This window comes from Triturus cristatus, chromosome 7, assembly GCF_964204655.1.
Source record: "Triturus cristatus chromosome 7, aTriCri1.1, whole genome shotgun sequence".
Classification (NCBI taxonomy): Eukaryota; Metazoa; Chordata; class Amphibia; order Caudata; family Salamandridae; genus Triturus; species Triturus cristatus.
Window position 1 is genome coordinate 409,901,747 of NC_140590.1, and position 15,897 is coordinate 409,917,643.

At 45.7% G+C, this 15,897-nt stretch overlaps 1 protein-coding gene across 1 annotated transcript in view; it reads right to left on the minus strand.

The window, feature by feature from the left end:
- The window catches only part of LOC146809810 (extracellular calcium-sensing receptor-like), a 111,586-nt gene extending 108,324 nt beyond the window's left edge, over positions 1–3,262 (minus strand). The window contains exon 1 of the mRNA XM_085614904.1: positions 3,036–3,262. Coding sequence (XP_085471030.1) covers positions 3,036–3,262 — 227 coding nt within the window. The remainder of the gene's footprint in view (positions 1–3,035) is intronic.
- Between the last annotated feature and the right edge of the window lie 12,635 nt (positions 3,263–15,897).

Below are 15,897 nucleotides of genomic sequence, written 5' to 3' on the forward strand. Positions count from 1 at the left end.
ACTCACCCAGAAGACACAGGTGCCAGTCACATGTAACTCATGCAGGGAAAGAGGGCGAGGTGATTGCTGAGTTAAAGTTCTAAAGTTTCCTTTAATAGAAGGGAAGTGCCTTTTCATGATTCATACATTGCACTCAAGCTACCACAGAGGGTGGGTCTCGTAAACAAGATAACTTTTTTTAGTTTGTAAAGTGTTTATTTTGTTAAAGAATCAATGCCAGGGCCTAAGGTTTTGATGTGCTGAGACACCTGTGGCCAGAGCTACACAATGTTGTGGTGTTGAATAGCAAGGCTGCTTAGTTGTGATTTCACCACATGGCTCTTCGATCCACCATCATATACGCTCTGCCTCTTTCTCACTTCTGCAGGTTCTTTTTCATCCTTGCTTTCTCCCTGTTTTTCCATCTATTCCTTTCTCATTCTCTCCCCCTTTTCAGCCTTTTTCTAGGCCAAAGTTTGCTGAATGAAAACATCTGTCCCAGTCACGAAAAATGAGTACTGGTGGGCCCCATCTGCAACCACCAGCACAAATTAAACACTGATTTTGCATGTTAATTTGTTGAGCCCTTGTTAGGCCAAGTTGTCAAGGGTTTGCACCTTTGTCCATGTAGGAACCCTTCCTTTTAGTCAGGATAAAATAACCCCTGTCAACCCCTTTGATAGCTTAGCACAAGCAGTCAGGCTTATCTTAGAGGCAGTGTGTAAAGTATTTACACATAACCAACAGTAATACAGTGAAAACACTACGAAAGGACACCACACCAGTTTAAAAAAAATATCCAATATTTTCTATACTTTAAACAAGACCCAAACGATAAAAATACTTAGAAAACACAGTTCGTACGAGTTGGTAGCTCCGTCTGGGGCTACAGCGATGCTGAAAACAACAGAGTCTACCATTTCCAGCCAAGCCAGCGAAAGCGTGAACCGACTCGGTAACAGTAACTTTCTCGTTGCGGCTGACACGTTGGTGCAAGCCGGTCATTGCAACTGTCGCGGTTGCCTTGCAAAATGAAAGTGGTACAGCAGGTGGTGTTCTCTTGATGCGGTGCTCGCAGCGGCTCCATGATGATCGTCCAGACGGAATCTGTGAGACCAAGACTTACGGGGCAGAGCAAGACGGAGCTTGATGTGGTGCTGGCAGGCTGCGGTGCAGGTGACAGAGCTGGTTAGTGGGAGCTGGCGTCAGTTGGCCCAGATGGCTGTGTGGGACGAAGAGGTGCGTCGTGAAACTTATGTTCCCACAGCCACGATGCGGTCACGGGTATGGAAGTCAGCAGAATCGATGGAGTTGGTGAGACCAGGATGGCGAGCTGAAGCGAGGCAGTGTGTAGTGCAGTGCCGACAGGTCACATGCAAGCAGCGGCTCAATGGCGGTGGCGGCGATCGTTGGTGAGACCAGGGTTACGGTGCAAGATGCGGTCTGTGGTGCCGTTAGGTCACACAGCCAGCAACAGAGTCCGTGACGGAATTCGTTGCGTTTCCCTCCCCTCTGCCAGCTGAAACAGTGGTTCAAGAAGCAGTACCCAGAGGTTGGTGAAGTCTTTGCAGTCCTTGAGACTTAAGAATAGGAGGCAAGCTCTAATTCAGGCCGTTGGAGATACTCAATAAAGAAGTTGCAGAAAGTTCAGTCAAGTCCTTCAACTGCTCAAGACAGAAACAGCCAATGCAGGCCAACACAGCAAAGCACTCAGCAAAGTGATAGTTCCTCCTCACAGCTTCTCCAGCTCTTCTTGGTCCAAAAGAGTTCTAAAGTTCAGGGGTTTGGGCCCCACTTTTTATAAGCCAAAATCTTTTGTTCTCTGGGGCAGAGAGTGTCTGTGCCCAACCAGAACCAGTTCTGTCCTCCCTGGTGCAGCTTCCTGGCAGGAGATGGAGACAGCATTGTCAGAGGCAGACTAGGCCCATTCAGATGAAAAGGAAATCTCCTCCCCCTACTCTAAATGCAGCCCAGGTCTAACAGGCCCATCCCTGGCCCATCTAGACTCTCTGGAGCCCCTCCCTAGCCCCTATCATTCCAAAGCCAGACAGTCAATCCACAAACCCAGCAGAGGCATACTGGATGACTAAGCAAGAAGACAACTACTTTCTAAAAGTGGTATTTTCAAACACAGAATGTAAAAATCATCTTTACAAAAAGATCCATCTTTAGATTCTGACTTCAGGCATACTAAACTTTATTTTTCTACCTTGTTCCCAGGGGTAGTTATGTATATGAGATGTTATAAACAAACTCCCCATCCTGTCCTATGGGGACAGGTTGCCTTGCATCGTGAAAAAGGAAATTGGCAGTAAATCGCTATCAGGACATGCCACAAACACCAGGGCATGTCCTACCTTTCACATACACTGCACCCTACACACAGGGGTACCTTGGGACTTACATGTAAGAAAAGGGAAGGTTAGGGCCTGGAAAGTGGTACAGGTTATCTTGTGTGTCAACAGAGAGCTTAGGAAAATCAGAAATAGAGAATATACTTTAGCTATACATTTCAAGATGCACGGTTAATCCTATGGGATTAAACCATTGAGAACAAATGTGGTCACTTTTTGCCTCTCTTTTTTCTTAGTTTTGTAATCAAAGCAGCACTTACTTCTAGTTGAAGTATAAGCATCTTGTGTAATTACAAATCTAGCCCTGATTATGGTTTGTTGTCATGTTTGTTCCTTTTTAAAATGGGTATTTTTTTACTTATAACTGACAGTGGGATTTGGGAAATGCGGAGAGTGAATGGGAGCATTCACAAATGAAATAGGTTGGGTCCCAATATTTAGACTTCAGTACCTGTACAAGAGGACTTAAGGTAGTGCCCCACAAAATGAATCACATTAAGAATGAGAAATGTAATTTTCCAACTACTAATTGGAATTTTCAATCTCAGTTTGCCAAACCTCAGGATAGCTGACCCTATATAAACAGAATAATAACAACATAGGTTTACATTTTTGGAACGCCCCAATACCTATTTGAGAATTTGCTTGTGACAGCTTCAGTTTCTCAAGTCAGCCAAACACTCATGAGGTTAAAAGACTTACGTCTCGCAGCGCACAAGTTTGGGCTGAGTTCTGAACGTGGCATCAGAGTAGACGGCTTTTAGGTTCACTGAGACAATGCCACCAATGATAAGGTCTCCATCTTTGAAGTATGCCTGGTTGGGCTTGTAAGGGATTGCACAGCTGGCTATGTGGTCTTCATTTGCATTGGCACCAGAGAGCAGCATGGGCTGCATCAGGAGTAAGGTGAGTAGAAACACACTGTGCATGTCTTCCTTTGATGAAGGATGGGTCTCCCTTCAGAGAGTTTTTGAAATCAAATCAGTGATCTGGAATTGTGTCTGTACCTGAAAATAATTAGAAAGAAATTAGGAACATGATGGTTGGGAAAGGGACAAAAATAAGAAATGACCCAACATGAGCAAGCTTAAATAGATCTAAATGATATTCCCACCTGATATGTTTGCTTAAACCTTTGTCACAAACCATCTTGCTGGACAAGCATCTCCCAAGGACTTTCTAGTTTCTGGTTTAATTTGCATCCAAGGATGACATATGGATCACTAATTGTGCTGTGGTCAACAAATCAAGAAATGTCAGAAATGTGACTGATAAGGAGTGTAAGTGTAAGAGTGCACAAACCTTGTGTAAGATGTTAGTCAGACAACCTTTACCACCCTGGTGTTGAGCAATTTTCCTGTCAGCCCTTTATGTTGTCATACAATGAGGGAATACCTCCCCAACTTAACCTCACCCTGCCGTCATGATAGCCGGCTTAGATGTCTGTGTGATAGCACATCAGAGATAATATCTTTATCTCCTAAATGAAGAATCATCTTAGACCTACAGAACTGTGACCCGATGGACACTATTAGGAGAACATTGATCCCCTGCGAGCACCACCTCTAACGCTCACCAGACCGTGTTTCAGTTTAGTCAAAACTCACGTCATTCATTGCTATTTCACTCTCTTGCCTTGTGACTGAATGCCATTGAATTACTGATCATATCACACCATGTTTTATTGCTTCTAATAGTTTTTCTTTCTGTGACTATTATCATGTTTGTGAAACGATATACCTTGCTTGTTCCTTGCCAGTTTCTTAAATTTGATGATGGATCCTTAACAAGCTGCCGGAAAAATAGTGAAGCTTCTCAGTTATTTTTCCAGCCACCAGACATAGAGCAAAGTATTTCACAATTTACTCAGCTAATGACTAAATAAAAGAGTTCATGATCATTGAGCCGGCGCCTAGGGAAATAGCAAATTTTCTAACTGGAGATATTTAAGGCACATTATGGATTACATGGTCAGCAGTCGGCCAAACAGCAAATAAACTAGTATTTACCAGCAGGAGGGCTAAATTGCCGACAGGAGTGTATCAGGGATGATGTACTTGGCCACACAGCCAGAACATTGGATTTCCATAAGTCTCTAGGAGGCCTCTTCTGGCTGGTTTTGTGGAGGCTGGAAGTGTCCACAATTTTTTTAGCCTTCATAAAACTCCTGAGTTCAGCAGATATTTGGGAGTCGATGATGGCCCCAGTTCCAGTCCTAACTAGAAACCTAAAGAAATCCCAGTTGCTTCTCTCAGAACCCCGAGAAAGACACTCTTTCTCTGTTCCTTAGATATCCTAGTTAGCCCAGCACAGTATTCCCTATGCTTAAGAGGCCCAGCTGCTGAGTATTCAACAACCAACTGCCTACAAGCCTGTCCTTGACCGTGTTCCAGATGCTCCCACTTCATTCCCCAGAGTGCACTCTGGATCCACAATGACATGCTCCCTCTATAACTCAGTCCCAATACTCTGTACATTGACCTTACGCCACTTATTACCCTATTTCCACCTCCCCTCTGGTATCCCTAGGGTACCTCTAGTTACCCCTAATTTGATTCGCCCTCTGTGCCCCCTGCCCCAGCTGCCCAAAGTGTGCGACAGTCTGTCCATGCCAAGAATCGCCCCTTCCAAGTCCCTTCTATTGTCGTGTAGTTCCTAAAAAAACCTATACAGGTTCTGCGCGTTTGGACAACAAACACTGTAGGATTGGTGTCAGACTGATTCTAGGCACCCCCACCAGGTATGTTGGCCTGTAAACCAGCTAGCTCACAGTGCCACTAGAAACTCCTCATACCAAGGAGAGAATAGTTCCTAGCAACTATCGAACATGACAACCCTCATCCCTCAGGACCGTGAAAACAGTGTACTACTTTTCGCTCAGTCACTCGTGCTCACTTAGTCTCAGAGATACACAGAATAAACGGTATGGATGTTTATTCAATAAGTATTTAGAGAGACTGTGGGACCGCGTCATGGTCTCGAGTTGGACACCCTGCAAGGGATGTTAGACCACTGCGAGCTGGAGTATCTGCATGCAGGAACCTCAGCGTCTCGCATCAGTGTGTCGGCAGGGAAGTCCTAAATCTCCTCTGTTTGTCTCAGCAAGATGTGATGTTTATATACCCTAAGGTCTCCCCGGGGGTTCTACCTTGCTGTGCCACTGTTGGACTTAGGATGACGTCTGGAATTAACTTTGTACATAGTTATTATGCAGGAGATGGAAGTCCTGCTGAGTTTCCAAGAATCCTCATGCACAATGAATGAGGCTGCTACTAGGGAAATCCCGCTTTCTGTGTGCAGTGTTGTATCTAGGTAAAAGGTCAGTCCCCAAGAAACGTTATGTGTGTAATGTAGGGGAGGATGTAGGTGATGTTAGCTGAGCCTTTATTGGGGTACCTATATGGAATATAACACCCACTCCTCATGCGACTGGACAACATATTTAAATTCTAACGTACTACTAGGCTGTCTAGGCACTGGTACACAAACAATTAAAGTAAAACAATAGTTTTGCTAAAAAATTCTAAAATATGTTAAAAGAAAACATTTTCACTCAAGCAATAGCTCTAATGTGTCCTGTATATATAGTTCCAAATACTACAAGCATCGGAAAGCCATGCAGGTTCAAAAAAGTGTCTATTTGTTTTGAAGTTTCAATTTGAGTTTGTTTAGAAAAACGCTGATTTTTTGCCAGCACACAGCGAGCCAAATGTTTATGTGTCCTGGCTGGTAGACGGAGACGACGACCCTTGTAAGACATCACAGATCACATCAATTGAGCACAGATGATCTTCTGTACTGCCTGCAGCCGATGCTGGGGCAGCCTGTGCTCCATCAAAGGCCTGGGTGTCAGTGGAGGAGACGATATCCATTCCAACAGGAGTAGAGACTTCCTCTGGAGGCTTTAAGAATGCCGCCATCAACATAGGAATACGCTAGGGTCACTGCAGAACATAGGCCGTTATCAGGTCCAGTAAAACATCAACATCCGGTTGCACAACTGATGGATGTGTCAAACAGAGATCCAACACACATTCTTGTCTGCAGAACAGGCATCATAAAATAGGTAGGATGTAGTCCACCCAGACAGGTCTGAATAACAGGAACCAAGAGGCGCTTTGTTCCCGTAGGAGAGGTGTGCCCAGATGTTGTACCATGAGATCATGGTATTTACGCTCCAGGAGTGGTCTCCATCTCCTTGGTGACTGGGACGTCCACTACATAGCAGAAAAATTACAATCAGGATACCTGCTATTAGAAACAGGTTCAGCGGAAGTCCTCCAAAATGCTTCAGAATACGGAGTGTATAAAGTTTGGTATAACTCCGAGGACCGTCTGAAAGTCCTGAACCTATGATCTTAAATAGGTGGGCTATACCCGAAGTATCAGACATGTTAAAGATACAACTTACCATTTCTGTGAAATGGAAGGAGCAGTTTGTACATATGAGTGCCTGTATCTGAGTTGATCTGGAGATCAAACGTCTCCCGGGCGGAGGTTAAGGGCACGGTCTTCTGTAGAAGCATGGCTTTCATTCTGCTCAGAGTATCAAATAGTATAAAGGGAATATTCAACGAGGGCCAGAGCGGCGCCTCCCTGACCGTGTGTGTCAGTGGAAATAATACTTGCATACAGCAAGTAAACCTGGAGTGTGATGGTGTTGGAATCCGAGGTGTGTTCAAATCCTTGTTCTTGGCTATTGCAAGGCAGGAAGTCTGGTGCACAGTATCATTCAGAAATATCCTCTCCTGGGGAATGAGGCATGCTCTAAATAGCACTTCTGTTCCCTGGGCTTGACAGTCTCTAGAACCCCAGACTGATTTTAAGACTATAGTGTCTTTCCATAAGTTGAAACCCTGTTCAGACAGTTGGGTAATGAAGGAAATCTGTTTGGAGTTAGTCAGCATATTTTTCTGCGTGGATGTCGGTGCAACCTTATAGTAATATGAGGTCGGGTCTGAAACGTTAAACCCTGAATAATATATGAAAATTTCTGTGCAAAAGTTTTCAAACTACTTTTTGGTGGTGTAAGACAATGTTCCAATTGGTGATATGTGAAAACATTTCTAGGGGTACTGGATTTGTGTAGAAAATGATGACCATAATGTCTGATGTGTCTTCTAACATTTAATTGCTCGAAAATGTGGGAGATTGTTCTAAATCAGACAACATATTCAAAATCCCAATCATCAGAAAATGTACTGGAGGTAATGATATAATTCAAGGAAATTTAAAACAAATATGTTTTTTTTTAAAGTTCTGTCGGACCAAATATGTCATGATCAACCTTGTCGCATACTATACCATCAGGTATAGGAACTGCTGTAATATTCACAGATGACAAGTCTCTTTGTTCACGATGTGATGAAATATGAGGTTTCAGGATCAAGTTCACCTTTGATGCTGCCGAGCTTTGGCGAAGGCAAGTTCCATTAATAGGTAAGCAAAAGACTGTTACTAAGCCAATCCAGAAAAGAAAGAATAGAATCCCAACGATTATCCAATGTTCTAGCCAAGGTGACAGCAGGTAAGTCCTTTGAGAAAAATGAAGAAGTCTTTGATTTGTTGTTGAGGAGATATTGGGGCTGGCATTGTTTCAGGTTCACTTGGATCCAATGAAAAGGTATCGAAATCAATGAAATTGCCAGATGCAGTTTGATCTATTTTTGGTAGTACCACAGGATTGGTTGAATTTGTAGACGGTTCTTGTTGAGGCATGTTTATGTAGACATCAGTGTTAGGTTGAATTGAAAATGTTCTTTCATTTTGATTTTGTATTTCTGTTCAAGGAGAACGAGTTCCATGGCATTGTTGCATAGTCCATCATTCCGTATAGGAGACTCTTCAAACGTGATGAGCCGTTCTGTCTGAACTTCCTGTATAGTAGCGAGAGGAGGGCGTCGGCTACTCAGGAGCCTTGTGGCCTACCATTCAGTATCGGCCACATAGTGTGGTTTTATCAGATCAATGGAGATGAATCCCTTCTCTTTGTTTTCCGGGAGTGGCGGCAGAAGTACAGTTCTTGTTCTTTCAACGGCCAGGACAGGTACAGGCTTTCTGTATGATGGCCCAAATTCTTTTTTGTCCACTCTCTTTTCCCTGACTAGATCCCCAATTTTAGGAATCCAGACAGGTCTTGCAATGACTGACTTGACTTCCCCAGTGGCGGTCCACTGTACTTGCACATTGCTCTGTAGTGCTCTGGATTCATTCAGATCCTGTAAAACAGCTAAACGCTTATTGATGTCTAAAGGTTTTCATCCGCCACTGTGCCTTAACAATCGAGATCAGGTACCACATTCTCGTCCTAAATAGGACCTCATAAGGAGTGACACCCCCTAGAGAACTTCTTGGCATATTGTTGAGGGCCCACTTTTCCCCATATAAATGATTGACCCAACTACCACCCGAACCTAATACTCTAGCTGTTAAAGATTCCTTTAAGTTGCGTTTTTTCTGGGTTTTCTCCAGCGGCAAGATGGCTGTGCTTTAGGCAAGCTCTGCTGGCCGAGCAAAGAATCCTACACCATCCGACAGCAGCGAGGGGGTTGACTCGCATAGCAGGCGAACCCATTCCACACAACACCCCAGGCACCAATATCGCTGCCTTTCTCCAACCCAGGTGGCTTGTAATGCCGAATCTACACCCGATTGAGTTGCGCGGGACACCATCTTGCCCGGGACTAAACAGTGGCCTGCCTGGTGTGAGTGGACTGTGCCTCTTGGTAGGGTGTGGCATGCGCGATCCCTGGGCCCTTCACCTGGTCGCCTTGGGGGGGCGGCACAGCCTGGTTGTGGGCGCTGCTGCGGTTGTGACATGGCTGCATTGGGCTTGGGGCCCAGCTGGGTCTCAGCCCCATGACAGAGAGGCCTGCATGGAGTGTGTGGACCTAGAGGCCTGGCCCCGGCCTGATCCAGAGGAAACCATTCACCGCAATAGAGGTCTGCGGAGCTGCAGGCACGACCCACCACGACGCAATCCACTGACAGCCTGATAAGGAGCTGAGGCAGGGGAGAGGCAAACCCCTGAATACTTACGGCCATCTCAGCCACATCTCCGCAACCCACTCCGGTGAGGAGCTAAAGGCAGGGGGAGGTGAGCACCCGAAAACTTGTGGGCCGTCTCGGCCTCATCGCCTGGACTCTATAAGGTCCTCACCCCCGCGAGCTCCATCGGTACCACAGCTACCCACTACTGACTGGTGGTAGCTGGCATGGGTGACTGCTGCGCCACTGCCCTGACAATTCTGTCTGGCGACGCGCTAGCCACTTGGCACTTGACGTCCTTTGGTGCTCATAGCTTAGAGCCCCAGGAGGCCCCCGAAGATACCGCCATGGCCCTGAACCAGATCTTAACCCTCAACTCGGACCCTCATCTACCCCGCAGGGAGCTCTATCAGCGGCATTGAGGAGTGGAGGAAACGTTGACCCCCATCAGCTCTGTGGACACCAGAACGCGCCCTTTTTGCCTGCCTGAACACAGCGGAATGAACGTGCACTGGCTCTGCCCACTTGACAGCTTCTGGCTACTATGGAAATTGGGCTAGACAAACATACTACTCCTGTGATAGCCTGACATGCTCCGTCTTCATGGATACTGTTGGTGTGGGGTCCGGATCACTCCAGGTCATCAGAAAGGGGGAAGGCCGATGCAAAACAATCCAGGCTCACATTTGAGGGCCACAGGGTGGGCAGGGCCGAGTAGTCGCCTCTGGAGGCCGGTGAGTGGGCCTCACATACGGAAGCCTCAGAGGTCCAAGATGACAGCGTACGCTCTCTGCTCATCGAGGTGAAATCTAGCTTGAAAACCACTGACTCTAAGATCGATAATCTCACTTCCCGCCTAGACCAGGTCACACAATGGGTTGACACTCACGATACTCGTATCATGCAACTGGAAGCAAGGGTCTAAGACACAGACGACACCGGGGCGGAGAACAGACAGCAACTCCTGAAAATGGACAAGGTGCTGGAAATCATTTGCGCAAAAAACAAAGACCTTGAATCCCACTCCCGCAGGAACAATATATGCATTGTGGGACTCCCTGAATCCACCGCCATCGACAAAATGGAGACTTACCTGGGATCATTACTGTAAGAATTGTTCAGCGAGGCTTTATCAGACCTTTTCATCGTTAAACGGGTGCACAGATCGCTGGGCCCGCGGTTACCCCCACTAGGCCAATAATAGCTCGCCTACTGAATTACCGCGACTCAATACTCTGGAAGGCAAGAGAGATGGGGGAGGTCAGGGGTCAAGGTAATACATTATCCTTCTATCCTGACTTTACCTTATCTGTGCAGGCTGCCCGTAGAGACTTCCTCCCAACTAAGCACGTTCTCCAGCATCTTCATATCACATACACGATCTTGTACCCTGCCAAACTGCGCATAGACTCCGGGAACAAACCCCGCCACTTAACTGACCCAAAGGCTGCCCTGGTGTTCGCTAAACAATTACAAAAACAGAACTCCCATGATCATCAGTCACCCACAGAGCAAAGTCGCGCAGGTGACAATGACTGAATCTGTTTATGATTGGAAGTGGCTGTGATAGCTGCTTAATAGGTTTTTTGGCGATCTGCAGAGCACGCCGTGCGGGGACACATATTATGCCTGTCTAGAAACTAACCTTTTATCGCACATACAGTGATTGCATGCATGAATGAGTCCTATTCCTGGCTGCATTGTCACTTTTAAAGCACGGTTGGTTTTGCTCAAAAATAGTTTTTAACTTATTACCCTACCTCTGTGGGTGTCGTTTTTCTCCCTGGTCCACCACAGCTTGTGCTCATTGTGCGACGGAAGGTTCTAAACGCGACCTACTACTAAAATTCTCACTTCCGGTGGCACATTAGAGGGTTCATTTTGAATAAGGAGATGGTCTAGTCTCTTGACTGGGTTGCTGCCATTCAACTATTTAAACGGGGATGGAACCGACGCACAGTGGAATAGCTGCTTAATAGGTATTTTGGCGATCTGCAGAGCATGCGCTGCGGGGACACGTATTATGCCTGTCTAGAAAAAAAACTTTTATCGCACATACGGTGACTGCATGCACAAATGAGTACTATTCCTGGCTGCATTGTCACTTTTAAAGCACGGTGGTTTTTGTTTAAAAATTGTTTTTAACTTATTCCCCTACCTCTGTGTGTGTCGTTTTTCTCCCCGGTCCACCACAGCTTGTGCTGATTGTGTGGAGGAAGGTTCTAAATGCGACCTACTTCTAAAATCCTCACTTCCAGTGGCACATTAGAGGAGCCATTTCGGATAAGGAGACGATCTCGTCTTTTGACTGGCTTGCTGCCAATCAACTATTTAAATGGGGATGGCGCCGACGCGCAGCGGAATAGCTGCTTAATAGGTATTTTGGCGATCTGCAGAGCACGTGCTGCGGGGACACGTATTATGCCTGTCTAGAAACAAACCTTTTATCGCACATACGGTGACTGCATGCACAAATGAGTACTATTCCTGGCTGCATTGTCACTTTTAAAGCACGGTTGGTTTTCTTGAAAAATAGTTTTTAACTTATTCCCCTACCTCTGTGGATGTCGTTTTTCTCCCCGGTCCACCACAGCTTGTGTTGATTGTGTGGAGGGAGGGTCTAAATGCGACCTACTTCTAAAATCCTCACTTTCGGTGGCACATTAGAGGGTCCATTTCGGATAAGGAGACCGTGGGGATAGCGCCGATGCGCAGCGGATGCGCGCAGAGGGCACGCTGCAGGCACACCAAAGGTGCGTCTGTCTGCGCCCGTCCGCACCTGGACCGGGCCCAGGGCCAGAAATGCTGCCTCTCCATGGTCAGAACAGCCCTGCACGTGGGAATTTATACTATCCTTAAATAATGTTCTACCAAACTGTCACCAGTCTTTAGATGCTGCTAAATGGGAGGGACCTATCAGCTTCAAAGACTGCAAAAAGGCCTTTAAACTCACACAAGCACCTATAGTTAAAGAGAAGGACATGCGTAGCGGCCTACGCGGTGTCCTTATAAATGCAAGGTCAATGTACAAGCACGCTCTTCATACCCATGACTTAATAGTTAATGACAACTTGGATTGCCTCTTTGTGACCGAAACATGGCTGAAAGCCTGGTGCAACCCAGACATTGTGAACACCCTCCCCCCTGGTTCTCATTCAGAGGTCAGACAGATCAGAACAACGTGGGGGTGGCCTCGCAATTATCTACCGTGACACTTTTAGGTGCACCATAGACCAACTACCTGACTTGAAAGGAGCAGAGGGCATTAGTTTTTGCCTTTAGTTACTTGACTCCTTCTCCTTCGCAGGAGCACTATTGTATCGTCCTCCGGGACCGCATAAAGATTTCCCAGAGAATATTGGAGAGGTGGTTAGCGCCATAGCTCTCAGGTTTTCTAATTTTACTTTGCTAGGCAATGTCAATCTACATCTCGACTCATACAAGGATCCAGGAGCAACTTGCTTCAAGGAGATAGTGGACGTACTTGGCCTACAACAATGTTCCCCATCTGCCACACACAGCGCAGACCATACCTTGGACTGTATCTGTTCTAACTTGGAAACCCTCAAAGTTAAGCCCCCTGTCGATCAAACATGGACTGATCATAAATTAATTCCCTTTGCGATCTTCATAAAGAATAGGCCCCCTATTAGGGATAGCAACAAGGCCCCACAACAGGACAAGGCTAGATGGAAGGAATTAATAGGGCATCCAGATCTCCTTCCAAAGGCCCTCACGGCAGACCCAACATGTTAGGAGACCTTTAGAGCAGACAACCAGCTCTTTGGGTAGTGGGTGCATGACCTGAGACATCGGTTGGATCCCCCGGTCTCGTCTCACAGTTCATCTAAAATGAAACCCTCTGCACCATGGTATTCACAATCCCTGAAAGAAGTGCAAGGCCATGTCAGGTCGTTAGAACACAGATGGCGTCGAAACTACGATGAAAAAGAGCTTAATAATTTCAAAACAGCTCTCAGAAAATATCATGCCCCGATCAAAACCACTAAAAAAGTATACTATCCTGAGGCTATTAAAACCCCCAATAACAATCAGAAAGAGATCTTTAAAATAGTTAATCTATTTACAAATCCCAAAAGTTTACAACAAGAGATTCCCCCCTCTCAGAGTCTCTGTAATAAGATAGCAGATTTCTTTGAAGAAAAAGTTCTGACATTATTAAAAGACTTCCCCCCTCTACTCTCTCCATCATAAACAAGGAAGTCTCTGTAGGCTCAGACAGAGCTTGAATGCAAACTTTTAAACAGTTACGATAGAACAATCGCGCCTGGCGATCTTGTCCATTAAATCGAGCTCTCCCTTCGATCCCTGCCCCCCTACTCTTTTACACCCTCTCATTGACATTGTGAACCCTAATATAAATAACATAATAAATTCCTCGCTTCTCACAGCCAAGATTCCAATAGAGTGGAAACTTGCCGCGGTAAAACCACTCCAAAAGAAACAACTGGCGGATCCTACTACTCTTTCCCCCTACGTCCCATCTCGCTGCTACCCAGTCTGTGTAAGTTGACCGAAATATTTTTTAATAGTCAACTCACAACATTCTTGGAGAAAACAAATACGCTGCACTCTAATCAATCTGAAACCCTAAGAGCAGCCCTGGATCAGGGAAAGAGAGAAGTCCTGGTGCTATTAGACCTGTTGACTGCCTTCGACACGGTCTCACATGTCATTCTTTTAGACCATCTCGCATCATCTGGCATATCTGGCAGTGTCCTAGAGTGGATAAAGAACTTCCTGCAAGATCGCCGCCAAGTGATCACACTAGGCCAACATAATTCTCAAGAAAAGGCACTTATTTCAGGGGTACACCTGGGTCCGAGCCTTAGCCCGACCCTCTTTAATGCCTATATGGCCCCTTTGATTAAGCTAATATCATCCTTTAACATAAACGCCATCTCATATGCGGACGATACGCAGCTAATGTTGGTCTTGGATAATGATACTACCCAGGCGGAAGAAAATCTCCACAAATGCCTCACAGCGACTTTCAGTTGGATTAATAATAACCATTCGAGGTGTAATTCAGAAAAAAACCTTTAGGCCAACAAAACTTTTTCTCGCCTAAACTTTGGTGGCCAGAAAATGCCCCCCCCCCCAAACACAATAAAGGTGGCTAGGAATCTAGAAATACAATTTGATACTACCCTATCGTTTAAACAGCAAACATTGGCTTTTGCAGGTACCTGCTTCCATAGCAGAAAGAGCCTAAAGAAATTCTTCGACCTGATTCCCATCTCAGCTAGGCAAACTGTTGCTGTTGCCCTTCTTACATCCAGGCTGGATTATTGTAACAGCCTCTATGCAGGAACTAACAGATCAGTTCTGCACAAGATTCAGATGGTCCAGCATGTGGCTGCACGTCTGGTACTGAAGTGGCCCAGGAGTTCATCAGCATCAGCAGCACTGGATATTCTGCATTGGCTGCCAATTCACAAACGCGTCCTGTTTAAGGTCCTTATCATCACTTTTAGGGCCTTCCACTCTTCAGACCTCCAATATCTTCGAACTGGTTTTAAGCGATATGTCCCCTCCCGAAGTTTAAGATCATCAAACGCCAATCTGTTGAATATTCCAGCCTTCAGATTGGTGTCGAAGGGAGGAAAATCGCTCACTTTCATAGGCTCAAAGGCATGGAATAAACTTTCTGCACAACTTCGCCAGATTACATCCGATTCCCTGTTTAGGAAGGCACTTAGAACCTGGATTTTTGGTGCACCGAACACACTCTTCAAAACTCTAATCTGATCTCCTATTTTTTTTACCGTTAGCAGCAAACCAGATTTGGGTTCCATCTTTGGTTTCTGTTTCAGCGCCAAGATGCTCTTCGGAGTGATAATCGCGCTATATAAATAAATCTTTACATTTACATTTACATATGATCCTCTTTGCAATAGGATTTCACAAATCGTGCTCAATTGTAAAACTCTTTATTGCTCTCTTGCTCATTCTAACTTCTGTGATTCAATTACTCTCATCTTTACCCCTTGTTGTGATCTGCCGTGCTTGGCCACCCTGTCTCAAGGAACAAGGTTGTCTGGCTGAGCCTATGTATCCCATTGGGATAATTCCTGCTTCATGTTTGTACTAGCCAAGTTGGGGTTCCCTGAGTGGGGGGAGGTCACTTTCTCAACCATGTTGGGGTGTTGGAGTAGGATGGGGGTGGAGGGGTTGGAGGGGCTGTTTCCTGAAACTGGTGCTGCCACCGAATTGCAACTCAGGGTTATATTTCATGATTGAATACATTTCCTTATATCTTCAACTGTGAAGGTATTTGATTGCATGGTTATTGCATTTTATGTTGCACCAAGGTACGCTAACAGGATGGACAACCACGTATAAGTACTCATGCCCGTCCCAGAAACATCACAATGACAGTGTTAACATTTATGACGTGGAATATCAGAGGCATGAACGACTTCCGCAAAGCACGTCTCATACACACATACGTTGTTAGACACAAGACTGATGTCTACTTTCTCCAAGAGACTCAGTTGACAGCTCAGAACGCTACCAGGCTCAGATCGAGATACTTGGGTGACACTTACTCCTC